The sequence below is a fragment of the Abramis brama genome (assembly GCF_963993115.1).
Source record: "Abramis brama genome assembly, chromosome: 22".
NCBI classification, from domain to species: Eukaryota; Metazoa; Chordata; class Actinopteri; order Cypriniformes; family Leuciscidae; genus Abramis; species Abramis brama.
This window is the reverse complement of record NC_139984.1, coordinates 25569293-25596741: the sequence shown is the minus strand read 5'-3', so window position 1 is coordinate 25596741 and position 27449 is coordinate 25569293. Positions and strand designations below refer to the sequence as shown.

At 38.1% G+C, this 27449-nt stretch overlaps 2 protein-coding genes across 3 annotated transcripts; one reads left to right on the top strand and one right to left on the bottom strand.

Annotated features, from left to right (window-relative positions):
- Positions 1-50: 50 nt before the first annotated feature.
- On the bottom strand, positions 51-20116 carry acp1 (acid phosphatase 1). 2 transcript variants are annotated; one of them, XM_084098499.1, is made up of 6 exons: positions 20050-20116; positions 15521-15594; positions 14817-14930; positions 10481-10542; positions 7670-7775; positions 51-1213 (listed from the first exon to the last, which is right to left on the bottom strand). In XM_084098499.1, exons 1-6 carry the CDS (start codon positions 20090-20092, stop codon positions 1136-1138), a joined length of 477 nt encoding a protein of 158 aa, XP_083954625.1. In that variant the 5' UTR covers positions 20093-20116; the 3' UTR covers positions 51-1135. The 2 variants fall into 2 exon arrangements, with proteins under 2 accessions (XP_083954625.1, XP_083954626.1); XM_084098500.1 differs by lacking the exon at positions 14817-14930 and adding an exon at positions 14651-14764 and having other exon boundaries at positions 989-1213.
- A 4331-nt stretch (positions 20117-24447) lies between these two features.
- fam110c (family with sequence similarity 110 member C) lies at positions 24448-27139 on the top strand. Its single transcript, XM_084099439.1, has one exon. The coding sequence runs from the start codon at positions 24594-24596 to the stop codon at positions 25560-25562; it is 969 nt and encodes a 322-aa protein (XP_083955565.1). The 5' UTR covers positions 24448-24593; the 3' UTR covers positions 25563-27139.
- Positions 27140-27449: the final 310 nt, after the last annotated feature.

The following is a 27449-nucleotide window of genomic DNA, read 5'->3' as shown; positions in this document are numbered from 1 at the left end:
TAGCTAAAAAGTGTTGGCCTAAGAAGTGGAAAAATAATTTCATGCGAAAGTAATTTCAGCATTTTTTGCCGGTTTATTTTGGTGAATTTACTCTTTTCAGAGAGTATGGTCAACAGAAGCAGTTTACAGCTGCTCACACAAACATCCTATGACAACTTATTTTACAATTAAGACAAAGTGCTTCTCTATGCGCTGCTATCATATGGCTTGCGTGCTTAAAGGACAATTCCGGTGAAAAATGAACCTAGGGGTAATTAACACATGGTTACCGAGTCGATCGTTCCCTGGGATGCGTTTTCATGAAAATCGAATGTAAAGAGTTTTATCTCTAAAAACAGATTAGCTCATAACGCTAGTATATGGGGCACAGAGTAAGTAAAAGTAAATCGCTAGTTAATACCACTAACAAGGCTCAAAATAGTCTCACACTAACACGGTAGCATAATGAGGGTCCCTACATGCAAACCGAAGCATTGAGAACTTTGTAAGTGTACAGACAGTTTAATAAGAAGAGACTTTATAAAGACAGTACATTACGCGTTAACATGCAGGATCCATCTCGACTAATCGAGTCACGAACGCCGTGCTACGTTAGATTTCACAAACATAATTCCTATCGACCAGCTCACTTAGCACGGCGTTCGTGACTCGATTAGTCGAGACTGTTTTCCAAGATGACGCCTGCCTGTAAACGCGTAATGTTCTGTCTTTATAAAGTATCTTCTTATTAAACTGTCTGTACACTTACAAAGTTCTCAATGCTTCGGTTTGCATGTAGGGACCCTCATTATGCTACCGTGTTAGTGTGAGGCTATTTTGAGCCTTGTTAGTGGCATTAACTAGCGATTTACTTTTACTTACTCTGTGCCCCATATACTAGTGTTATGAGCTAATCTGTTTTTAAAGATAAAACTCTATACATTCGATTTTCATGAAAACGCATCCCAGGGAACGATCGACTCGGTAACCATGTGTTAATTAACCCCAGGTTCATTTTTCACCGGAATTGTCCTTTAACTTATGAAGACACTTAAAGAATGTTTCAATCAGATATTTATATTTGAGTTTCTCATGATGAGGCGTTGAAGGGTTCCAGAGGATGGTCGTTGCATGTGTGTGTGTGTGTGTGTGTGTGTTATGAGTGCTGCTCCAGGAAGACTTTGCAGCACCTCACACACTGTTCATACACCGTCTCAAAGTCTTTATCACTCCCCTGCAAGTGAAAACAAACAGAAACCATTAAATACACCAGATCAAAGACAGCACAGCTGAAATGTCTTGATAATTGGTTATGAGCATATTTAGCCCTAATTTACTGCCTTTTTTTTCTCTAGAATACTTTAGTATGACTGAACTGAAACAATACTTTTTTTTGCCTAATTTGAGCTTAAAAGTAATACCTATGAACTACTGTTGTCAGATTGTTTTATTATTGGCAAACAGTGGAGCTGCACAAGAATTACAATCAATAGAATTAATCTGTCAATATAAATAACAACAACAACACTAAAAAACTAAAATCAGTCATTTTAAATGCTACAAATGTGCTTAGACATCACAACATTATAATGTATGAACAATATATATTTCTTCTGAGATTTGCTACAGAATACATTTAACAGTGTTATTAAATTATTAGCATTTTTAAAGATTAAGTTTAAGTGTTTAAGTTAGATGACAGCAAAACTAAATCTAAATGTACATGTAAAAATAGAGGAAATTAGATTTATATAGGCTGCCATATGGAATAATAATAATAATAATAATAATATGGAGAACACTTAAAATATAATAAAGGCTTCACATCAGTGCTATTTTAGTATTTAGTATATACTGTTATAGTATTTAGCCATTTTAAAATTGGCGTTTGTTTATATTTTTAGGTTTAGTCATTTTATTTACTATATTTCTATTTAGCTTTAATTTATTATATTTAATTGAATTAATTTATCAGTAATTTTAGTACTTCAACTTCAAACTTATTTCAGTTAGTTGACAAGGCAACATTTCAAATTTTTAAGTTTTAAATAGTTTTAGTTAACAATAACAACACTGTTTTGCACAATTGGTTTCTTCTATTAGCCCAGTCTGAGAAGTTCAAAAGCCAAAATAGCTGTCGATCTTCTGTGAACACACAATACCATCCCTATCCAAAGACACTGCACTCGACAGACCACATTTTCTGTAACAATTGAATCTTGGGTGATCAAAAATAAATAAAAATCATTAGGCCTATCTGTAGAGTGAGCATCACCGTAAGAGCAATTGCAGGGCTGCCCCCTAATAGTCGACAAGAGGCTTAGTTGACCAAATTTGAACTAGTTGGTTAGTCGCAGAAAACAAAACATCCACAGGAATTGGCGAAGTCACGCAGTCCGTGACAGACAGATCATAACACGACTGGTCCATGTGTCCAAACATTCACCTATTATTCATCAACCTCAAACGTGGCTTATCATGTAAAACATGCAAGTATTAGCCGCTTTACATGGCCGCTCCCTTTACATTAACCTAAATAAATGTGCGCTAGTATTAGGCGCATATCTAAGTGTTCATGAGGAGTGTGGAAGCTAAATTACCAGTTTAACTTAAAGGCGTATTTACGGAAAATTACCCAAAAATGAAAATTAGCCCATGATTTACTCACCCTCAAGCCACCCTAGGTGTATATGACATTCTTCTTTCAGACGAATACAATCAGAATTTAGCAAAAAATGTTACTCATTCGCCGTAAATCGATGCGTACGGCTGTCTGCCGGAAGCTAGTTATTTTAGTCGATAAAGTTTTAAATGTGGATATTTTTCTTAGACGGATGCATCGCTTCACTTCAGAAGACCTTTATTAACCCCCCTGAGCCGTGTGGATTACTTTTATCATGGATGGATGCACTTTATGAACTTCAAAACAGAAACCAGCCATTCACTGGCATTATAAAGCTTGGAAGAGCCTCAGCCAGGACATTTTTAAAATATAACTCTGATTGTATTCGTCTGAAAGAAGAATGTCATATACAACTAGGATGGCTTGAGGGCGAGTAAATCATGGGGTAATTTTCATTTTTGGGTGAACTATCGCTTTAACGTGAATTTCTCTCTAAAGGCGCATCCTTATCCCATCTATGGAGATGGCAAGTCAGAATTGTCAACTTCATCTTTGCAGCGGACACTGACTCAGAAAACACTAGTTTATTAATATATTGTTAAAGTCCTCCTGTAGTCATTCAATTTTATCCCTTAAAACTCATCTTTGATCACCGAAATGACATATTTAAATGTTTTTTCATTGAAAAAAAATTCTTCATGCTTTAAAATAGCTTGAATATAACACTACACCCTTGCCTTATTTAGTATTCAAGATTCTATGAATATGCAAATTAGCCCCACCTCCACTCACTCACCAACAAACGGTTTGACAAACACCAGTGATTTCAAACCGCATTTTTGAGACTGTCGGGTTCACTGCAGTTTTAAGGAGAAAATACTCAGCAATGGGTGTTGATTTATGAATTTGCACATGGTTTGTCTTAAAGCATATTAAAAACATCACATAGACATAAACAACATTAAAAACCTGATTTTCACCACAGGGGGACTTTTAAAATGTTCAGAATGTTCAGCTGTTTTTTCTGACCCATTCATAATCCAAAATTTGAAATGCTCATTATAATGGTTTAGTATTTCTCTGTAATGTTTATATATATATATAATAAAATGAATATCCTAAACGTCCGACTAGTCAACTAATAGCTTCAACAAGCGACTACTAATCGACTAGAAAAATCTTTAGTCGGGAGCAGCCCTAAGCATTTGGCTGGCGAATTGGAGCGCACAGCAAACATAGTACAGCGTACAGGCCAGTTTCCTATTCTGCACTGGCAGAAAAGCCTACACAATTCAGCCAGCTGGTTGTCTGCCATGAAGAAATACAAGAAAGGAAACATACAACTTTACACCTTTCAGCATGCCAAGGATAATCTTCAACAACCTCAGAATGGCTGTGACACACATGTTCTGGAAGCCTTCAGCCTAGTGAAACATCTTCACAATGTGTCCTTAATCAGCCCTTAGACACCTTCTCACCTAAAAGCGAGTTTGCTGACCTTCACAGATGTGGCTTGGAGAGCTGGTGGTGAGAGCGGTTTGACCTGACAGTGTCTGGAGGGGGGAATGCTAATGATCTCAGTTGGGGTGGCCCGTCAGGGACTTTCCAATTTCTATTTCTCAACACACTCATCCGTTCCCTCCCTATCATCTCTCATAATCGGACACTGCTCCCTTCCAAACATCAGTTTTGTGGTTTTATCTGTTGGCTAATAACTTTTATGTCATACTTGGGTGTTTGTGACATGTTGTGACACTAAACACCTCTTTTTAATACACTTAATAATACTCTTACATTGGCTTTATCTCAACAAACAGACATCGAACGCATACAGATTCATCCAGAGTTTTTGGCCTAATTGTTAAAGAGATACATCACCTAAAACAAGCTGCAATTTTATCGTAATTTATTCACTGCATGCTGTTCCAAAGCCGTGTGACTCTTTCCTCCATGAAACACAAAAGGAGATTTTTGGATAATGTGGACACTCTTTTCCATGCAATAACAATTGAAGGAAGGCTAAAGTTCTCAAGCTTCAAAAAGGATGCAAAAGCACCATAAAAGTGGTCGATCCAATTTTTATCTACATTCAAAGTCTTCTAATACTATAATATAATAACTTTGTGAGGAACAGTCCAAATTTAAGTCATTATTCACTGAAAATCTTGATCTGGTTTAAGAAACTTCAACATAAGCCATTCATCTGAGTCTGATCTTTTCAATGGAAACTTTTCAACCGAATCAATCGTTCACGAATCAGACTGATCTGGCTCTCCAGTTCAACTGCATTCAATCACATAGTGTATCCGTAGTACATCATTTTATTTGTATGTTCCTCAAGCAAATCTATTTTATGACTTCAGAATACTTGTATGAGTCATAAGGAATTATTTGTAAAGTTTATTTGTATTATAAGTTTGAAAGCCTCAGCCCAAATCACTGAAAATATATGGAGCCTCCTTAAAAGAAATCCTCTTTTTTGTGATCCAAGGAAGAAATACAGGCTTTGAATGACACGAGGACTGAATTTTCATTTTTGAGTGAAGTATTCCTTAAAAGCTGTCCTCACCCACAAGACATTAATATCCAGTAAGTGTTGACAGTTTGCAGAAACTCTGCAAATGGAGTACGCCTTAAACACACACAGATATCCACTGAGGAATCCTCATTTTTAAACATCAGTCAGGGGCCAGGACCACACAATGCATCAAATTTTCATCTTTTCTGAAAAGATCTAGACTGAGGACATGATTTATTGGATAATTTATTGGATAAGTACATGATTATGCATTTATCCAAGCACACCACAACCAAATAAGCAGCTTGCAGCATTCCAAAAAAGTTTTCTTTACACGATCAACAACCCTCAACCAACCACAACACACACCAATAAAATGTGTATAATTTAAAAATAAAATTATAAAAAATTAGGACTGTCAGCGTTAACGTATGCGATTCATTTAAAACCCTTAATGCATTAAATTAAAGCAAGTAACTTACTGAAGCACGTGAAATTGTGTCATTAACGTGGCTTGCACATTGATAATCTTAGAAGTCGGGGGTTTATCACACTGCGCTAATGTAAAGAAAACCAGCTGACTATATCAGAGAATTTCAGTGTTTTCAGTGAATTATTCATTAAAGTGTGTTTCGCTTTAAAACACATTCTCTGTCATGTTCTGTGATTGTTTCTGAAGTGCACAAGCCCTCATGCATCGCACGCTGTGTGAAATACAGACTGAACAGAACGTCAAAACATCCTAGGCCAGATGATATGTATGTTGATGTATGTTGCTATGTTTAGTAATTCTGAATGGATCTGTGTATTGTAGTAGGCATATGCGGTCAGGTCAAGGCAGTTGGATTAGATTTTTTTTGGCATCTCCATGTGGTTCTGTTCAGTATTGTAACTTGACTAAAATGTAGACAAGCTCTTTGCTGATGCACTATAATTAATAATTTTCTTCATGTGTGCTTTGGTGTGCAGGCATTTATGAATTACATGGACTCCATATAACATTTGGTTATTTGGTGTCCTTTTGGAGTCTCCAAATGTCCTTTTTTTTTTGGAAAGACTTAAATTTACCTTATGAATCACCCTTCAATCTGATTGTTTACTTTGCTGGATGGAGCAAATTATGGCAAAATGAACGTGTTAAACAAGATGGTGTATGTCTAATTTTACGACAAGTGTGCAATTAATCACACAAAAAGGTGCGATTAAATTTTTTAATAAGTCCTATAAAAAATATAATCATCAAAAATAATGACATATTAGCAATAGTCCTGGCCACAAACTCACACCATAGGTGCGTTCCATTTGACCGTAAGTGGACTGCGAAGTGGACTTCACAGGGTATTCCGCCATCTTAAGTGAGATTCCAATCCGAAGGGAGCGAACATGTTCAGTTCGAAGGGCACTGCGCACGGCATAGGGAATAAGGGAACATCGATACATCACTTCACAGGAAGTGGAGAGCGATGATCACCCAACTGTCATTTCGCGCACCACGTCATCACCAGTCAGAACGGTCATAACTAACGATGGAGGAGTTTACGTATGTGTGTAAGTATTCATACATTTCGCCATTGTTATACAAATGACAGTATTTTTAACAGTTATTGTTGTGAATATTACATATACTATTTTTGATGATTATAATTTACCTCAGTGAATGCAGCCAGCTTAGCTAGTTTGTGAAGTAAAGTGATTTTATTTTAGGTAGTTGTAAAATAGTGCAATATAATTGTAAATATATAATATAATAATAAAAATTAAAATATGAATGTAGTCCTATATATTTATGTTATATCATAATCTGCGCCGCGACCCTGTCGGTGACTTTCTTTGATGACGTTTGCAGGGCGTTTCAAATGAGCGGTTATTGTCAGTGAAGTCCTCTTCAACTGATATACCGTGCTCAGGGAGTAGGGGAGCAGTGAACACTGCGTATGGACCCTGTCGAATGGAACGCACCTCATTAGTCGAACCACTGCTGTCTGTCAATGTCGGACTGGTCAGGATGCACAAACAGAGCAATGTTTCGATGTGCCACAGTGTTTTCTAAAAAATTAACCTTACCTTCAGTTCTCTTTGTCTATTAAGCAGGGATAGAAGTATTTCAATATCCAAAAAAATATACAAAACGTGAAATTATGAATCATCATGAATCACAAGAATCCTCCTTCCAAACAATGATTACATTTTTAAGATGAATATGAAAAGGAAGTGATGGTTGTGGGAAACATCAAAATTATCTAACATCGCTAGGTTGATTTGAAACAGTTCCCACAGTAGTAAACAGCTGGAGTCGCGATTATTGGATGAACATGAACCCTAAGACGTCATATAAACTCACCATATGTTCTTAGACCATAGGATCTGAGGCATATGTCTAATTGATTTAATATTTCATAATATCTATAAATAATGATAATATAATATAATATATCTAAAAACAGGTTTCTTCATTTTATTTTGGGCCTTTGGCTACTTTCACTGAGTACTTGGCAATAGATGACCAGGGTTTGGCACAAATCTTGCTGTGTGCATGTGTGTACACTTACATAGTACGGATCTTGGATAACAAGCTGTTTTTCAGGATCGTAGGAGCCGAGCAGCTCAATCTTGGCTTTGCTGTTTTTTATGCTGCTTGCCTTCTTGTTCAGATCTCTGTAAGAAAACAGTACACACAGCTTAGATCCTGTGCAGCCAGTGAACTGGTGCATAATCATATCAATGGTGCGATTTCTTCAATTCTTCCAGATTAATTCAGGAATATGATTTAAACGCAAATGAAACTTGACAGGAACTGTCTGTTCTTTCTGCAAGTCTCCCAGGACCAGGATGTTGCAACACACACAGCTGAAAAAATCTAAATAAATTACTCATAGCAACACACATAACAACGCCAGGGTACTGATAGCTCATGTGGTTAATCATGAACGACGAGACTGTTAAAAACAAACAATAATCACTAGGAATATACAAAACTATATATCTTCAAACTAGTCTGTGGACATGAAGACTGGAGTAATGATGCTGAAAATTCATCTTTGCATCAAAGGAATAAATTACATTTTAAAATGTATTCAAATTAAAAAAGTGCTGTTCTACTACATTAATGTTTTATTCAGCATTTTCTTTTGCTGAATTTCTGTGCCTTGGTGAGCATGAGACTTTAAAAACATTTTTAAAAATCTTACTGACCCCAAACTTTTGAATGGTAGTACGTTAAAATATATAGTTGCCTTTAAATTTTAGGAAGGGAGTACCTAACCTCACAAGAAGATAACGATATTTGGGGGTCAGTGGCATCAAAAAGATGGAATGATTATTAAACTAATTGGTCTTCAAAGGAAGGTCTGTATAATTAGGCTGGTTTCAGATTCACCTGACAGTGATTGGATGAGTTTCTTAAGAGATATTCACATAAGATGCCATTTAACAGTCTTGCATTTAAAAAATAACTAGACAAAGCACAACAAAACTCAGGAATCTAAAACGCACACACACACACACACACCTGACACACTTGCGCTGAGGTTCAGCATCTTGACCAAGAGTCTCATTAACTCTCCAGTTCAGAGATCATCCCTTCCAGGTTTGAACCTATGACCTTTATGTAGGATTACCAGCTCAGACCTTTAACCTTTAAGGCACACCACCCATTCACATAATAATGTCAAAATATAGCAGGAAAAATACAACAATTGATGACCTCACATGTATATTTTCAATCTTGATTAACCCCCAAGACAGATAATCATCGCTAAAGCTTGACTGTGAGATTGCGTCAGTCTGTCGTGCTGAGCAACGGAGAAAAAGCAGAGACCTGGAACCACAGAGAAAAGACAAGGAATCTAAAGAACTCAGTAATCTTCTTAATAAGCACTGGATCTAGCAGGAACATGTGATTCCCCCCCCGCGCCCTTTACTTTATTATACCACTCATGGTACGCCCACAGACTGCTGACAGATCCATGATATAATTCATTCACTTAGTTCTGCACGATATCAAACATCATTCTCATGTCAGAACGGTAAATGTCAAGGGCCAAGTTGCTGCTCATCACTTTTGTGCTTGTAAAATCAAAGAGAAGCACACTTTTCTTAAATGCTCAGCAAATGTTCCCTAAAACTGTCGAGTAGAGACCAATAAAACAAGAAAATGCATGGCAGAAATAGAAACACATGGCAGCAAGTAATATAAACAGGTGGACAAAATACACAACTTCCTTACTTGAGTGAAAGTACAGATACTACTGGTCAAATATTACTCCGTTACAAGTAAAAGTACAGAAGCACTCGTTTTAAAAATATTTAAGTATCAAAAGTTAAAAGTAAATGTCAATGCATTGTTTTATTATTGTTGTATGTAATACTTACAGTACCTTACGCCTTTGAAGTAACCTAGTTAATACACCTACCAGTTAGTAGTATTTCAGTATTTAATGTCCACCTCTGAATATAAATAATCGGGGTGTAAAACGTTTTGAGCTTGTCCACTTTCGACCACTTCCAGAGGTAGTAAAAACGCATCAGACCGGATTTCTTTCGCAGTGTAAACACTCATGTGGTCGAATGCATACGAACAGCAGCAAAAGACCGCCTGCTCTCCATCTACTGACCAAATGCGTAAACATTATGGGAAGTGCGCTAGCCAGACGGGATTTAAACTTAGTCGGCTGAAGACTCAAGTTTGGTTTGAAGAGGAAAAATATACCAAGCATGATTTTCTCTCTCCATTCCTGATTTCTAACACACACTCACAGTAGTTTGGTGTATTCTTGTGGCTGTCAGAGCAGAAACGAAAGTTTCTCTCTGTATGTTTTCCCGTTGTCTCTGGGCTTGTCATATGTAAATTGTGCGATCTTATTTCGTCCATTAGATCGAAAGATCTAAAAAAGCCCATACATAGACCCTTACCTTGAAGAAATCAGTACAGAAGAGGTCAAAAGTGGACAAAAGAGATGGATTAAAACACCAGGTGTAAACGGGAATGTGTCTCCCTCGTCTACTTGTGATCTGATCGACCAAAACGTCTTAATATCAGGTGCAAACGGTCATAATCACTGAGACAAGCATGTAACTGACAGTATCAAAAACAGTCTCACACTTCGCACCCATCTGTCTCATAAAGAGAAGCATGCAGAGGTGAGCGTGGTTTATCATATATAGGACTACACAGGATTGATACAGGATTGATTTATATACATGCATATCTAACTTTATATATGTACACACACATACATACCATATACATTCATAGGTAATGTTTTTTTAGGGTGGGGTGAGAGTCATATCTTACACAAGGTATCAGAATAGCCAGATTTAGGATCCCACCACCAAAATCCCAACTGAACCCCTGCACATACCTCAAGTTGCTATCGTCCATGCAGAGGATGTGGTCAAAAGTCATGAAGTCATCTTTGGTGACCTAACAAACAGAAAGACTGTATAAGTAACCCATGTAACACTTCATTCACATTGTCCATGCAGTGACCCACTAAGCACGGGCCAGTGGTTTCGGCCCACAGCCACCCCATTTTCCTCTCTAATTCTTCCTGTCTTTCACCAAAAGAGGCAAATATGCAGCCAAAAGAGCACGTTGCTGGCTTGGACAAGTTCCAGGGAACATAAGCAAAAGGCCAGAGAACGAGTAGACGTGCCGTCTTTGCCTGTTCGAACATTCGCTCCCATCACTCAAGACATGGAGGTAAGAAATGGATCAAAGCACATCTGTGGTTGCATATATATGCGTGCATATATTGAGCAAGAACACATTATTCATCTGGGACACCACTGCACAGAGTGAGCCATAAGAGAAATCTATGTTTCCAATTTACAAAAACAACAGAGCAAAAACTTGAAATCATGAACAACACATACGTGTGTGTGTGTGTGTGTGTGTGTGTGTGTGTGTGTGTGTGTGTGTGAGGGGGGGACTAGAAACACCTCTTTGGCTACATGTGTTTCCTTGTATAATTGGGGGCTGTTGATTTGTGTGAGGTCAACGGGACAAAGATGTCTTTAGTGTGAGCTCAGCTCTGTACAGCCCCGTATGAACCTGACCTCTAAAGGCAGAGCTAAAGCTTGCCCACATGACTGGAATATCTGACTGACGGCTGGAATCTGTGGGTGGAAAGCACGCGAGTTTGCAGTTTCTCTTGTAATAGGTCAGTAATAGGCCAGACCATGTAAGCCTATATTTCAGGCAAAGTGATACAGCAGCCAATTTATGTTTGACAGGTTTCAATGAAGCCATTTAGGTTGTGATGACCAGCAACATAAAACTAAATGAAAACCAGTGGAATAAAGGCCAATAGTATGAACAAATATGCTCCAATGGTGAAATCAGAGATCTAGAGAAATCTGTGATTTCGCAAAGTACTTAAAAAAGCATTTTGCTCTGATGTGAACATATACACACACACAGCTGGGTCACCAAATCTGACAACACAGCATAAGAGGTTACCGAAATCCAGATTTTATAATGAAAAAATGATAGCAATAATTATTCATTTTTATTAATGTTTGATGCATAAATAATCAAAATGGTTAAAACAGAGAAAATTAACAATCATAATGAATGAGAGAGAAACAATAATAACACTCAGACAGCTTGAAGTAAATTCATTTGTTTTACCGCACCTCTCACTAGACGCAACGTTTATTTACTTATTTGCTCAACATAATGTGAACAAGGGCAAGGTGCGCTCTTGTGCGAACATTTAATTGTTACTGAAATCTTGTCACAGATTTCTCTAGGATTCCTGCACCATTTCCTAGGCTTAGGCTTACTGTTGTCACACTGCTCAGCTTCTACAGTCACTTCATCTGCCTGAAACTAAATTATGTAATTTATATTTAAGCAATAGGCTATCACACGAGCAAGAGCAGAATTTCATATATTAAAGCAGAACTTGGTACCTTTTTTAACTTAATAAAACTCTCTAGAAATCATTTGGATGGTTAAACAACCTGTTCTGGTGATATTGGTGACTTTCCCCACTCCCCCCAGCGTTCCCAGGCGGAAAACCAACCCTGCAACTTGGGGACTACCGTCCCGGCAGCGATATTTTTTTTCCCAGGATGGTAGGGGAAGACTCATGAATATTCATTAGGGAAGTCATCCCTGATTTAGTCTCGCGTAGCCAGACCTTCAGACTGACGGCTGAAGGTCTGGAATTCATAGCAGCTTTCTTTGGCCAAGGCCCGCCCATAAGGCCGTTTGACCGACATGTCAAACAACCAATTACAGTTCATTTCGTTCAGCGTCACGTTTCGGGGCGTGGAAATGTCCCCACAACAACAGACCGGCGTGCAACAAGTCAGTCAGCATAGAAAATCAAAGAAGGAGAAGAAAACAAGCAGTAAGTCATTGATCTGTTCGTGCACGCATACTTTTGAGAATCCTACGTTTAGCTGATCTTGATAAATGCTCATTGTCACTCATGTAAACACAACAGTTTTTCGTCCGTAATCACACGTCTGCGCTTTGTTTCCCGGCGGACCGAAAATAAACGCGACACTCGCACCCCCGGAAATCCGATAAAATTCAACCAATCAGATGACGACTTCGACATTCCTGAAGTGTTTCCAGTTAAGTGTACCATATGCATCAGACGTTTAGCCAACGTTCCGTGGGCGTGACGTCTGAGGCTGAGACTATCCCTGATTGGTCTTAACCCCAGTGACGGGTAGGTTTAGGGCGGGGTTAGGGGTAGGTCATCAGACCCCCAATGGCGGGTAGGTTTAGGGGTGGGGTTGGGGTAGGGGTAGGTCATCAGACCAATCAGGGATGACTTCCCTAATGAATATTCATGAGTCTTCCCCTACCATCCTGGGAAAAAAAATATCGCGTCCCGGCAAGATAGAAATTGGAAGTCTCGTGAGAAGCGAGAACGAGCGCGAAACACGGATTGCTTTACGGCAATTCGACATAAACACACACACATGTATGATGTAACGTTATTACCAGATTACCCACCTCGGTAGACATAGCTCCACACGATACAGTTGGCTTGCTCCGATCAAAACAAACGCACATGAGCAGCGGTAGAGAGGGGGAGGAGGCCGCCGCGAGTTTTTTACGACCGTGTTGTGAAATATACGCCCCCCCACAGCTGTAGGGGGAGCTCGTGGGGAAAACATGCGACAACAAAAGGGAAAATCAGCGAAGAAGTGACTAGAGTTCGCTACAATCGCTAGAGTTGCCGAGTTCTGCTTTAAGACCAACTGCAAGTGTGACGTTTTTATACAACAGTTCAATAAGTAAGTTAACATCGAGTAACTTACGTTTGAGTCACAATATTTCGAGTTAGAGAATCACTTGTTGCCACCTACTGGCGTAACTTAGTAACCTGCACACATAGTAACAGAAAAATCCCCACTACTTGAGGAAAAAAAGCCTTTGGCCTGGTTTCACAGACATGGGTTAGATTAAGCCAAGATTAGGCCTTAGTTCAATTAGGAGATATAAGTAGCTTTTATAAACATGCCTTAGAAAAAACATTACTTGTGTGTGCATCTCGAGACAAAACAATAGCACTGACATATTTTTTAACATGTCAGTGCAAGTTGCATTCAGTTAAAACTACACAAATATGCATTTAAAACAGCTCAAACATGCATTTTAGTCTGTGACTAGGCTTAAGCCTTGTCTGTGAAAACGGGAGTTTGTCTGTGGGACCCAACCAGCAACAGCACCAGTACAGCTTCCCTGGAAAGAAGGTTAGTTATTTTTAATTGATATATTTTTGATTTATGTATGTGCTATGAAAGATATGCTTGTGATACATTATGGACCAAACATGTCTTATCACAATACACACCAAACACTATTTGGAAGCCAATTCAAAACAACAAACTCTGTGGAGAATTTCCTCAAGAAATGTACAAGATATGGCAGAAAACACAGAGGGAGATGTGAGAGCAGTCACAGATGTCTGTCAAAATCAATTTATAGGCAAGAAGTTAAAAATAAGGAAGAAAGATAAAACATCTATGGTGTGTGAGAAAGATAAAGTGTGACAAAGTGCTTTTGGCTGTAAATTACGATTAGAGAATGCTCACACCAGTTCTCTTGCCAAAACTGGCTTTATTTGTGTATCTGCAAGGTTTCCGTATAAGTAACACTGACTGAAGTTAGTGAAATTTTGAAAATGTGTCATTAACATCGTACTGTACATCAGTACTGTGCTGAAAGCTTCTTGCACTCTTTCTCCTCCATCTATCCAGCTTAAATTTAATGTAAGAGCGTTAACTTGAATGGGCTTCCAGTGTCATACGCTTCCAGTTATATTGGCTGTACAAAAACGTCTGTTATGCTGCTTTATACTGCAAACTGTTATTTGTTATCATTGAATTTTATCTTGTTGTCGCTCTCATTAACACGCTGGTTTGTAGTGCAAATAATTCTATATTATTCCTCTAGTTATTTACCTATACCGGAAATCTCACACATTCAAAGAGAACAGCATACTTCCGCGTTGCAAAATAAGGTGGATATAACATGTACAGACAAAATCCCACATCTGCAGTACCTGTCGTGCCCTGTGATCTGTCTCTATGTCATGTTTCCTGAGGCAAGCCAGACCACGGGCATCAGGAGCGCTGCCAATATTCCAATCTGAGGTGGCACCAGAGTCTATAACCCACTGTAACACACAGAGAACACGGTTCTAAGTGCTAATCAGGACCCCACCGTACCTGCCGCGCCACGTGCCTCATGGACACGCCGTGTTTCTTCATGCAGGCCAGGCCACGGTGATCCGGGGGGTTTCCGATCTCATAGGTGGACGTGGCGGCACTGTCTATTCTCCACTGAAGACACACATACACACAGCATCGATGATGATGATGATGATGAAATTATACACACAAACAGAACAGAAGAATAACATTTATCTGAAGAACTAGAACCATATATACTGTATGTTACTACATGAACAATCGGATCATGTTGGCCAAGTATTCTTTTTTGAATATTTCTGGCCTTAAACTTTAAGGCTGGAATGTATCTGAAACCATTTCTTTGTATTTCTGTACTAATTTTTGTACAACAACATGTCATGTTTGTCCCTTGTGCAATCTCAGTAATAAAGTCAAATCTTCATAAGAGCAAGTGTATCTGGCAAACAAAAATAATCATGACACTGATACACTCATCCAAAGGGAAGATGAGGTGTTAGTCTAAAAGTAGTTCAGAGATTTTTGCTCTGGAGTGCCAATGTCACTTTGTTACATACCTGCTGGAACTTTAAAATCAGATACATTACATTCACCCAGAAGATGATGCACTGTTGAAATCTATTCACTGAAGCACATACGATTATTTATAGTCTTTGTAAGCTAAGACCAAATGTTGATATATACATCATTCAATAAAAGATGCATCACAAGCAGTGACATACCTTGTCCACCACCCCACTATCTGTGGCCATCTTCCTGAAAACAGCCTCAGCAATTGGGGATCTGCAAATATTCCCTGGGTATTGAGGAAAGGGAAGAATTGTATTGCTTTAGATGCCATGTGTATTACATGTGACCAAATTCCATATACACAAACATGTACAAAATGTTTCACATCATCATCATTACTCCACTTTAGTGTCACACAATCCTTCAGAAATCATTCTAATATGCTGATTTGAAGCTCAAAAAAAACCATTTCTTGTTATTATCAATGTTGAAAACAGTTGTGCTGTTTTATATTTTTGTGGAAAACATGATACATTTCTTTTTCAGGATTCTTTGATTATTAGAAAGAGCAAAAGAACAGAAATATTAGTCTTTAACACATTCTTGCCTAATTGAAGTATTCATTTCTTAAAAAAAAAAAAAAAAAAAAAATATATATATATATATATATATATATATATATATATATATATATATATATATATATATATATATATATATATATATATATATATATATATATATATATATATATACAGTGAGGAAATAAGTATTTGAACACCGTGCTATTTTGCAAGTTCTCCCACTTAGAAATCATGGAGGGGTCTGAAATTGTCATCGTAGGTGCATGTCCACTGTGAGAGACATAATCTAAAAAAAAAATCCAGAAATCACAATATATGATTTTTTAACTATTTATTTGTATGATACAGCTGCAAATAAGTATTTGAACACCTGTCTATCAGCTAGAATTCTGACCCTCAAAGACCTGTTAGTCTGCCTTTAAAATGTCCACCTCCACTCCATTTATTATCCTAAATTAGATGCACCTGTTTGAGGTCGTTAGCTGCATAAAGACACCTGTCCACCCCATACAATCAGTAAGAATCCAACTATTAACATGGCCAAGACCAAAGAGCTGTCCAAAGACACTAGAAACAAAATTGTACACCTCCACAAGGCTGGAAAGGGCTACGGGGAAATTGCCAAGCAGCTTGGTGAAAAAAGGTCCACTGTTGGAGCAATCATTAGAAAATGGAAGAAGCTAAACATGACTGTCAATCTCCCTCGGACTGGGGCTCCATGCAAGATCTCACCTCGTGGGGTCTCAATGATCCTAAGAAAGGTGAGAAATCAGCCCAGAACTACACGGGAGGAGCTGGTCAATGACCTGAAAAGAGCTGGGACCACCGTTTCCAAGGTTACTGTTGGTAATACACTAAGACGTCATGGTTTGAAATCATGCATGGCACGGAAGGTTCCCCTGCTTAAACCAGCACATGTCAAGGCCCGTCTTAAGTTTGCCAATGACCATTTGGATGATCCAGAGGAGTCATGGGAGAAAGTCATGTGGTCAGATGAGACCAAAATAGAACTTTTTGGTCATAATTCCACTAAACGTGTTTGGAGGAAAAAGAATGATGAGTACCATCCCAAGAACACCATCCCTACTGTGAAGCATGGGGGTGGTAGCATCATGCTTTGGGGGTGTTTTTCTGCACATGGGACAGGGCGACTGCACTGCATTAAGGAGAGGATGACCGGGGCCATGTATTGCGAGATTTTGGGGAACAACCTCCTTCCCTCAGTTAGAGCATTGAAGATGGGTCGAGGCTGGGTCTTCCAACATGACAATGACCCGAAGAACACAGCCAGGATAACCAAGGAGTGGCTCTGTAAGAAGCATATCAAGGTTCTTGGCCTAGCCAGTCTCCAGACCTAAACCCAATAGAGAATCTTTGGAGGGAGCTCAAACTCCGTGTTTCTCAGCGACAGCCCAGAAACCTGACTGATCTAGAGAAGATCTGTGTGGAGGAGTGGGCCAAAATCCCTCCTGCAGTGTGTGCAAACCTGGTGAAAAACTACAGGAAACGTTTGACCTCTGTAATTGCAAACAAAGGCTACTGTACCAAATATTAACATTGATTTTCTCAGGTGTTCAAATACTTATTTGCAGCTGTATCATACAAATAAATAGTTAAATCATACATTGTGATTTCTGGATTTTTTTATTTAGATTATGTCTCTCACAGTGGACATGCACCTACGATGACAATTTCAGACCCCTCCATGATTTCTAAGTGGGAGAACTTGCACTTGCACTCTCCTCACTGTATGTATATATATATATATATATATATATATATATATATATATATATATATATATATATATATATATTTCTGACACCAAACTTTTGACAGTATTGTATACTTATATATTTTATGTAGGCTACTTTCCCTGACTACTTGCCATAAGATAAAAATAGCCAAATAAATGCACAAATAAAATCCATAGACAATAAAGCATACAATTTTATGCAAACTGTAAAGTGGATAATAAAAATTACCCTCATAACGTTATGAAAATGTGTAAACCTTAGTAAATGGGATTAGGCCTAGTTTTTGTGTTGAGCATAGAGCTCGGGCGTAGACGTTATGGAATGATGCATTGTGGGTAACGGCGGCCATTTTAGAGGCAACGCAGAAGCGTTCGGAATAAAGTAATAGCATAGCCGACCGGTCTCCACCGGCACCGAGAAAGAAAGAGAAAAAGTTATGGGCCGTGACAAAAAAAGTTGGCTATACCGTATACTTACAAACTTAATAATGAAGCCAAACAACGCTACTTAAAAAACAAATTAGATTATAGGCGAATCGATCCCTATGAATAAAGTCTGGAGTAGGCTAATATCAAGCCTCAGTTTCCCTGATATTTTCCTACCTGGTCTGTGGAGTGAGCGCTTACACCTCCGATCCAGAGCCGGATTTACAATTTCCTGTGCCCTCGGCAACAACATTCACACACACATTTTAATTGTTTAATAAACAAATGGGTTTTTTTTTTTGTCACAGTCGGCTGCAAAGATGAGGTTGACGATGCTGATTGGCGATCTTCGCTGTAAGTTAAGTGAACGCGCCAGAGAGAAATGCAAATTGCATACGGATTAACTTACATAAGCAGAGAGCTGTCTGTTTTCTTTCGTTTTGAATTGTTTGTTTAAAAGTAGACACTTTTAGAAAAGTAGAACCTGTCACTGGAGGCTCACTTGCAGTTCACAAATGGATGAGTGCAAGATCTGCAGATCTACAAAGTAAACGCGAGAAAACAATCGTTCGCACCGTGAACCAAGCATCAGTGGTGACACACACACACACACACACACACACACTTGTCAGATTCTGTGAGCTACGAAGCTTGTCTATGTGGGTTTGTTACACTTCAGGAGTTATTTATTATACGTGCAATAATCCACTGTTTTCGTCCGGTTGACGACCAGCGGCGACCCAAGCCATATAAGGAAAACTAATATGATTTATGAGGCGTTTGCCCTGTCGATCATGAGACCGATTACAGCAGTTCACAATACAGCAATACTGAACCATTTTCCAAAAAATAACCTAAATTAATGACCAAATGAAATGATCAACGTTACCTACTGCCTACTATACGCTACTATACAGTACATCTACTTCCGTACCGTGATTCCCACAATGCATTGCGGCGTGACGCAACGATCCCGAGCTCTATTATGACTCACCCCGGGCAAGTAAAAAAAAAAAAAACTATGTATTATCAGAGAATGTCTAATATGGCGAGAAGTTTCACTCTCACTACACTTCCGGCTTCTGAACTGGTTGCAGTTCCACTCTGATTCCATATGAGGGCGCTCACAGGACGAGTGCAGAATGAATGGAGGTCAATGGCGGTATACTCCTCAAAATCCACTTTTCTCAGGATATAATTTTTTGTCTAGTAATTTGAATGTTGTTTTCGAAAGGAGATGCAAAGAAATTACACATTGCTGGGTGTTAGATTTTTTAGAGTCACTTATTTGCTTTAAAAAGTCTTTCAAAATGTCAATGACGTCAGAATGCTGACGTCATTAGCAGAATGCTAGCGTGTTATGGGCAACAACAACTCAACCTTTAAGAAATCAAAACGACATAAGTACTCGTTCATTCAACTTTCGACCTAAAACCCATATTGAACTTGCAAAATCTACAATCAGATCTGAGATTTCTCAACGGCAATCGGGTGAAAGAGACAAATTTAGCCGTCTAGCCCCATTGACTCCCATTCATTCTGCACTCATGGCGATCGCCCCCAGTGGAACTATGGTGGTACTACAACCAAAATTCGGTACAATAGGGCTTAATAGGGAGTGGGCAGGCTCTCCGTAGACGGGCTCTGGTATTATCCTGAACTATGTTTAAGAGAATAAACATACAGGTGATCAATGCTGAAAATATACATACAGTATAGCTTTAAGCGCCAACATTAACACGAAGTGTTTATTAATGTCTCTGAATGGATGAGATTTGCATGTGATTGCATCAGTATGCATATCCTATACAGCTCACGATTCATTCACTGAACGAGGCCAGTGAAAGAGTGATCATCGACTGAAACGGTGATGAAGGTTTGACGGTTTCCTCCAGCTGAAATGTTACTTTATCAGCCTCCCGTCTAAACATCACAAGTTAGAGAAGGTCTGGCGATATTTTATAATATTTCTTACCCAAGCACACGAATAACACCGACTTTCCACCGGGAGCCGCCATATTGGTTACTTGAGGGTTGCCCGAATTTCCGCCTGTACCAAATTCACCAACAAAAAAAGTTTGTAGGTATTTGAGGACATACATGAAAGTGTTGAAAATAAATAATTGTTTTTAAAAAGTATTTTTAATATATTACTAGTGTACAGAATATATATCATTAATAATGTGAAAACCTGACCTACATACACACCTATACTTTCAATTCTCTCTCATACATCATAAAACATAGCTATGACGTCCTCTAACAACTTTAGTATCACACAAAGTTTCCAGAGCATAGTTCTGAGAAAATGTCTTGTGTTATGGTTTGCCAGTATGCTTAAACTGCACAATAATGATTAAGAAACTATTCCCTGGTGTCTTTTCAGGCTTGCATAAGCTTAATCAGTCCAGATTCTATTATTGGTATCATTATCCCGAGGAATGGCGTTTACAGATCTAGGTGGTCAGGTTGTAGGAAAGTCCTGTTTTCCAGACCATATTTAGAGGAAGTTTAGATTGAACTATTTTTCACTCAGCTGCCAGGCCTGCTTAGCCATTTTTTCTCTGTTATAAAACCAGATTGCTTGTGAACACCAAATGAGTGAATTTACTACACAGCAAAATATATGTGCATGCACATCTGACAAAGTCAGCATAAGAAACTCAGAGAGCCTAAAGGCTATGGAGTTGGGCCAATAGGATGCAGAAATGTAAATCTATGGAGTAATGTTATACAATGTTTTTTGTTGTTGTTGTTATTCTTTACAATATTTTTTACATAAATTCATTTGGTAGACACTTTTAAACAAAGCACCACACAGTGCATTCAATATATAGCCTACATTTTAACAGTAGGCTACTAGGGATTAAATGACTTTATCAACATCAGTATGAAAGTATATATATATACACTAGTACATTCACGTTTGCCCTTGTCGATGCAACTTTCATCTGCAAAAAAAAAATCTCCTGAATAGAAAATAATACATTAAGTAAAAATTTTTTAACACAAGTGCTTTACGTGTTCATGAAAAAAAGATATGTATAAGTCCATTCATTTAAGAATATAAAAATAAAAAAGGAATGAAAAATAAGAAAAAGTTGATTTAAGAAATGAATAAAAAGATATAAAGCATAATTTGAACAATCACTCTCTGTGTTAAATGTGTTGTATGGAAAATGTGATGAATAACTGGTCTTTTTATAAACCTACACTACCAGTCAAAAAAAATAATTAAAAAAAAATAATTATATATATATATATTTTTTTTTTTTTCAGCAACTATACATTAAATTTATCAAAAGTGACTAATAATGTTACGAAAAATATATAAAATAAATGCTATTCTTTTGAATTTCCTATCCATCAGAGAATCCTTATTTATTTATTTATTTTTTTAATTACATTTTCAACAAAAATATTAAGCAGCATGTTTTCAACATTCACTGTAAAACATTTCTAACCTCCCCAACTCAAAATTTTCTAGTGACTGGTCACATCTAAATTTTTCAATTGGCCCAAGTGCAATTCTGTCAATTTAATTTTATAATTTACAGAATTTCACTTGGGCCAATTGAAAAAGTTAGATGTGACCAGTCACTAGAAAATTTTGAGTTGGGGAGGATAGAATTTTTTTTCAGTGTTGATAATAATAATAAATGTTTCTTGAGCATCTTCAGCATATTAGAATAATTTCTGAAGGACCATGTGACACTGAAGACTGGAGTATTTATGAAAATTCAGCTTTGTCATCACATGAAGAAATAAAATTGCATTACATAGTAATCAAATTTCACAATATGTTTTACTGTATTTTTGATCAGATAAATGCTGTGGTGAGCATAAGAGACTTCTTCCAAAAACATTAAAACCCCCAAAACTGAACAGGTGAGTGGGATTCCAATGCATAGTATAAAGGTAACAATTTGGAGATTCCCATAAATTTCAGTAATTGTAGATAAGTAAATGTCATAGGTGGTATATCAGATATCAGCTTTCCTCCTTTGGCTTTGATGCATAACACTGTCAAAGATAATGACTAGTGAGAAATATAATGAAAACCATATTCCAGGATCAGTGACACAAGCAGTGCCAAACTTTAAGGGAGGTGATGAATCCAACCTACTGAGAAATCCAGCACAGCTTCTCTGTACAACAACAAAATTGATATCCATTGACATAGTCATTCTGTTTTGACTGAACAGAATTATTATGCAGCACAACTACTTTCCCCCAAACTGTTAGCACTGTTAGCAAGTGTTAGCACACAAGCCATGCAGATATTAATCTATACATCTTGATCTCTGCACTGTAGCGTATACATGCTGTTTTCACAAATTCAGCTGGTTTGCAGCTGCTCCGCACACAAATCTTCTTAAGGTTTACTTCTCGATAATGAACTTTCATTAATTATGTCTTCACGTTAACATCCTCAGCCTTGCATACGGACACAATATGCTGTCTTCAGGAAATGCCTGTCAGATTTGAGTAAATGGAAAAAAAGTAAATTTATTCCCCATTTGAACTTTCCTTGTCTGCACTTCATCCACTTAAATTATAAGTGAACTCTAATAAAGTCTCATTTGGTCATGTGTACATCACTGATGCATTATTCAAGACATAAATTGTAATGTTGTGTGTTGAGAGACATAATCATAACTCACCCCAGACCTAAATGATTAACCTTGGAGGTCATGCAACCACATTGCTGTTTCCTATCAGTAATCATGTCTGGAATCATTCATATTTGTTCAGAAAAACCTTGAACGATCCTTAGGTGTGGAACGGACATTTTGCTTTGTGAGATGTGTAAACAAGTTAGAAGTTTGTGGTTTTGGTTGTAATTTGTCCTGTTGCGGTTTCACGTGTTAAAATTCATATGATGAAGAGGGCTCTGTGTTTTTGGAGTAGCTCTCATTATGGGCTTTAGGATTTGCATTCCACTATCAATGTGTTGATTGAGTCTGTATACAATTATTGTTATTATGGGTTGTTTGTGATGCAGCATGCATGAATATTTAAAAATGTCCACGTGTTTCAGGCCAGACTGACATGATAATGAGTCTCACTCTATAATATATCTCATCTGGTACTTTCCAGCTTACTGCACAGCAGGCCCCTTGAAACACATAAATTACATCCGCACAAATTCCTGGTTCTGACTTGGTTGAGTTAAGAAATGAATTCAGGGCTTCACTTAAGTTGCTTTCTGAAGTCAGCATTTTAGTGCATTTTGCACATTGAGCAATGCACAAACACTCCACAGAAATCCAGCCGGGAAAAGTCTTGCCAGGGTGTTGATATGATGTCTTTACAGTGGTGTTTGATGTGTTGCTATGCGGTTGCTAGGGTGTTTTGGGTGGTTGCTTACTGGCCATGAGTTTTATTGTTTGCCAGGTGAAAATCATTAGACTGATGGCTTAGGAAAGTCAGAGCAACTATAAGTTATTTTATTGATTCAGAAATTATGTATAGCCTAACAGCAGGTCATTAAGTGCACATCATGTGTGATCTCTTGCGCGGACACACACACACACACACACACACACACACACACACAGTACATAGTCTCCACTAGTCTGCTGCCATCTACTGGTTTCATGGAGATCCTGCATTCATCTAGATCTCATCCCAATGTCTTTCTGCCATTTATCTAATTATGTTTTTTATGTTACATGTTGCTTCTTTTCATTATACTGACACACGATATAACACTTACATGACTTAAGTCCCACACACAAGGATACACCAAACATAAGTTCAGCAAGCCAGATCTGTCAAAAAACGTTTTCCATTGTTTGACTTTGACTCTACAACCCTGCACAAAAGGAGGAAATATGATTGAATCAGGTCACACACAATGCATAAACAGATGTTGAGGAAAAAACAAGTATGATATCCTTTAAAAAGATGTGTTGTCACAAATGATCGATGAACTGTATTTTTCCCTCCATGGGAAATATTCCCTGTACACTGTAAAAAATGATTTGATTAATAAGTTATGACAAAATGTTTTCACATTGCTTTAACTCAAAATGAACTCAAACCTTTTATAGGAGTTGTTTTTTTTAAAAAAAAAGTTTGATGTAATTCAAGTTGAAATAACTTAAACATACAAGTTGATTGTAGCCTATACTTAAAAATTTAAGGCAGACTTTTTTATTTTTATTTTACAGTTTACAGTTTCCAGCCTCCCCTAAATTCGTTAACTGTTTAATTTATTCTTATACAATATTCCTAAAGAGAATTGAAAAAAATATATATATTTGCAAGCCCTTATTTTGGAGCCGTTAGTACATTTAAAGTTTCCTGACAGTATTCCAACCTTTAAATCTCTCGTGCCGAGCTCGCGCTGCCTTGACCTGTTAGTGGGTGGAGTAGGTGAGTATGAACAGGTAAAGGTGTGCGTCAGTATGTGCGTTTTCGTCAACCTACTATATCGGACCCCTCAACACATTTTGCAACAGTTGCGACACTGTTGTGGATTTAATACAATAGCCTACTAATCTAGACTGGATAATGCTGAAGAAAACGCAAGGCACGGGCACGGCCGACGTGGACGCGTCGCGCATTCTTGTGAAGGGGCCCGAGTTTTTGAGAAAACAGCTGGAGCGAGAAAGCGAGGCGAATAAAGGACGCGTCAGTGCGGTGGAGAGGCTGGCAGCCACTAAACCTCAATATGTAAAAAGCCAACAAGTGGTAAGCATCGGGTCTGCCTCCGTAAGCAGTCAAGGGTCTTCAAACGGGCACGGTTCCGTTAGGAACGCCGCAAATGTTGGCGTTAAGGACATACCGTCGCCTGAAGAAGACAGCAATGTGGTAAGACGTAGCAGCTCGAAGAAACGACCGGACTCGATTTTATTATACAGACAGAAGTGTGAACTCATGAGAGGGTTGCCTGGCAGGAGGAGATTTAATAAAAAGTCATTATTCTCTCTTAAAGACAAGACAAACGCATTTTCTGAGGCGCGTGAATCTGACGTTGAGGTAAACGACAGAAAAGAGCGTGCGCTTTGCGCCACACGTGAGGACTGCGTGAAAGAGTCCACTCAGGTGACTTTACCCATCTCAAACGGGCAGCCAGGACCTCCTCACAGGAGAGTCACTAGAACCCAAGAGCAGGAGCGCAAGAGCCGGAGAGGGGTGGCGCGCTCCAGCTCTGACATCAGCTCACGCTATTCGAAAAACTTCGCGGACTTCGACGTCTTCTTCAAATACTGCGGGCTCGAGGGTGACGTGATTGATTCCATTGGCAAGGAGAACTTTTCCGCGCGCTCGGACGACCTCAGCTCCAGAACGCGGAGCATCAGCGTCTCGACGTCAGACGACGCATTCTCGAGGAGCAGCGACGGCCTGCATGAGGAGGAATTGCAGGAGACTGTCCGTCAAGGGTTGTCAGTTGTCGAGCGCAACGCTCGGATCATCAAGTGGCTTTACAGCTGCAGAAATGCAGCGGAGTCGGGAAAGGTTCTTCGAGATCTGGATTAATGGGTCATGGCTGCAAACGATTTTTTTGTGTGTGCTCAACAACGCATAATGTCACGGCTACTTGATTTAAAAAATACTAGCCTATTACATCCCTTAACTGTTACCATTAGAAAAAAATGTCACTTTTTTTCATTTGTGAGTGGGTAACTTAAAATAAGGTCTGATGAACATTTTGTTTTACTACATAAATTACACACACCTACATTTTGAAACCACTGTTCTTTGAAAACACAAGTTGACAATTTGCTATATAAGGTCTAGAACGGTTTGTCAAGCATTTACACAAATTTGTACGTAGTTGCAGTGTTTATTTAGCAGCTTGTTAGCAGCTAGACTGTGTACTTTCTGTTGACATGAACATTTCTTAAATGCTAAACCTTTTGTACTGTATATACCAGTAGGCTACTTGATCCTGGTTAATTATTACACTGTATCTACCTAGATGCCATGTTACTTGATTTTATAATATATTAAAAGTTGTGTTTTTATATTCCATTGCAGTTTATTTTCACTGAATTCTGTGAAAACTGCGTTAATCTATAGTTTACAGTTACAATTGTTAAGTCAAACAGGCCATGATACAAGCCTGTCAGGAATGCAGAAGGGAACACCTGGTCTTGAGATATGGAAAGATAAGGCGTCAAACAAGCAGTTTTGTCCATTGTTGCGTAATAGCGGAAGCGATGGACAAAAAGCAAGTACATTCACATCCAATGTGGGTGTGTAGAATTTGTGCCACTGTCACTCAAGTTCAAAGATTAGGTGTCTGTTTATCCTGATTTAATACTGACTGTCTACTCATGTCTTCCGTGACTCACTATTGGAAATGGCATAAAACTGTGTTTGAAGTAACTTGATAAGGTGTGTGCACTGTTGAGTCAAACAACCTTACACAATTATGTAAAAATGCTGTGTAAATATGAATACCAGTCAGTAAAATCTTACTTTTCTAGCACTGTTATCTAAAGTGCAGTTTACTTTTGGATAAGTTATAGTTTAGATAATGCAGGTCTATAGTAATTTAATGATCATAAATGCGTATTTATAATGATAAAATACAACTTTAAAACACATTTTATGAATGTTAACTAACTGAACCTATCCTTCTTTTCATCATTTTGCACATGACTGAACATTTGAGAGAGAAAAAATTCTTCTTCTGTTGAATGAAGTGTTTTCGCATGCACACAAAAACGTACCCCTCTGGCCTCCTAAAGCAGACTATGGCAGGTTAGATCTTGCAGAGGGAGTGTTCGTGGCCTTTACACTACTTTAAATGATTTTGGAAAAGCTGTTATTTTTGAATGCATGTGAGAATTATTCTTATCTTTTAGCCCACTCATTCAACTGTAATCCAAACTGACAAGTTTGTCTGAAACCGCATCAAAAACAAAGATGTATGACTGTCCGATGAGTTTTTGGAATTTGTCTCTGTTGAGATAATTATGAATTACGAAATACTCTTCAAATAGTGTTACAATTTAGCTGTTGTCCATTCTGTTCAAATGATCCAGGAGTCAGCCTTATTGAAGTTAAAAAGGATACCATTCTTCATTGGCAATAAACACACAACAAGTACTTGCTATATGCATGTAAATGATTATTTATGCAGCATGGATGGACTGTACCTTTTCTTACGGCAAGACTTCTCAGCTCGGTTTTGACTTTCATCTAGGTGGGGTTTTTATCTCGCACAAATATGAGTCAGATGTCACATAATCAGGATATATCAGTAATGGCTTTGAGTCAAACCTTTATACCATAAATGGTTGTTGTCTGCAGTCATTACCTATGCTGCAAAATCTTGTTGGGAAATTGTTTTGAATTCTGTCCTCCATAAACATAAAGACATATCCAATACTGTCATTTATTAGAGCAAACAAGTGA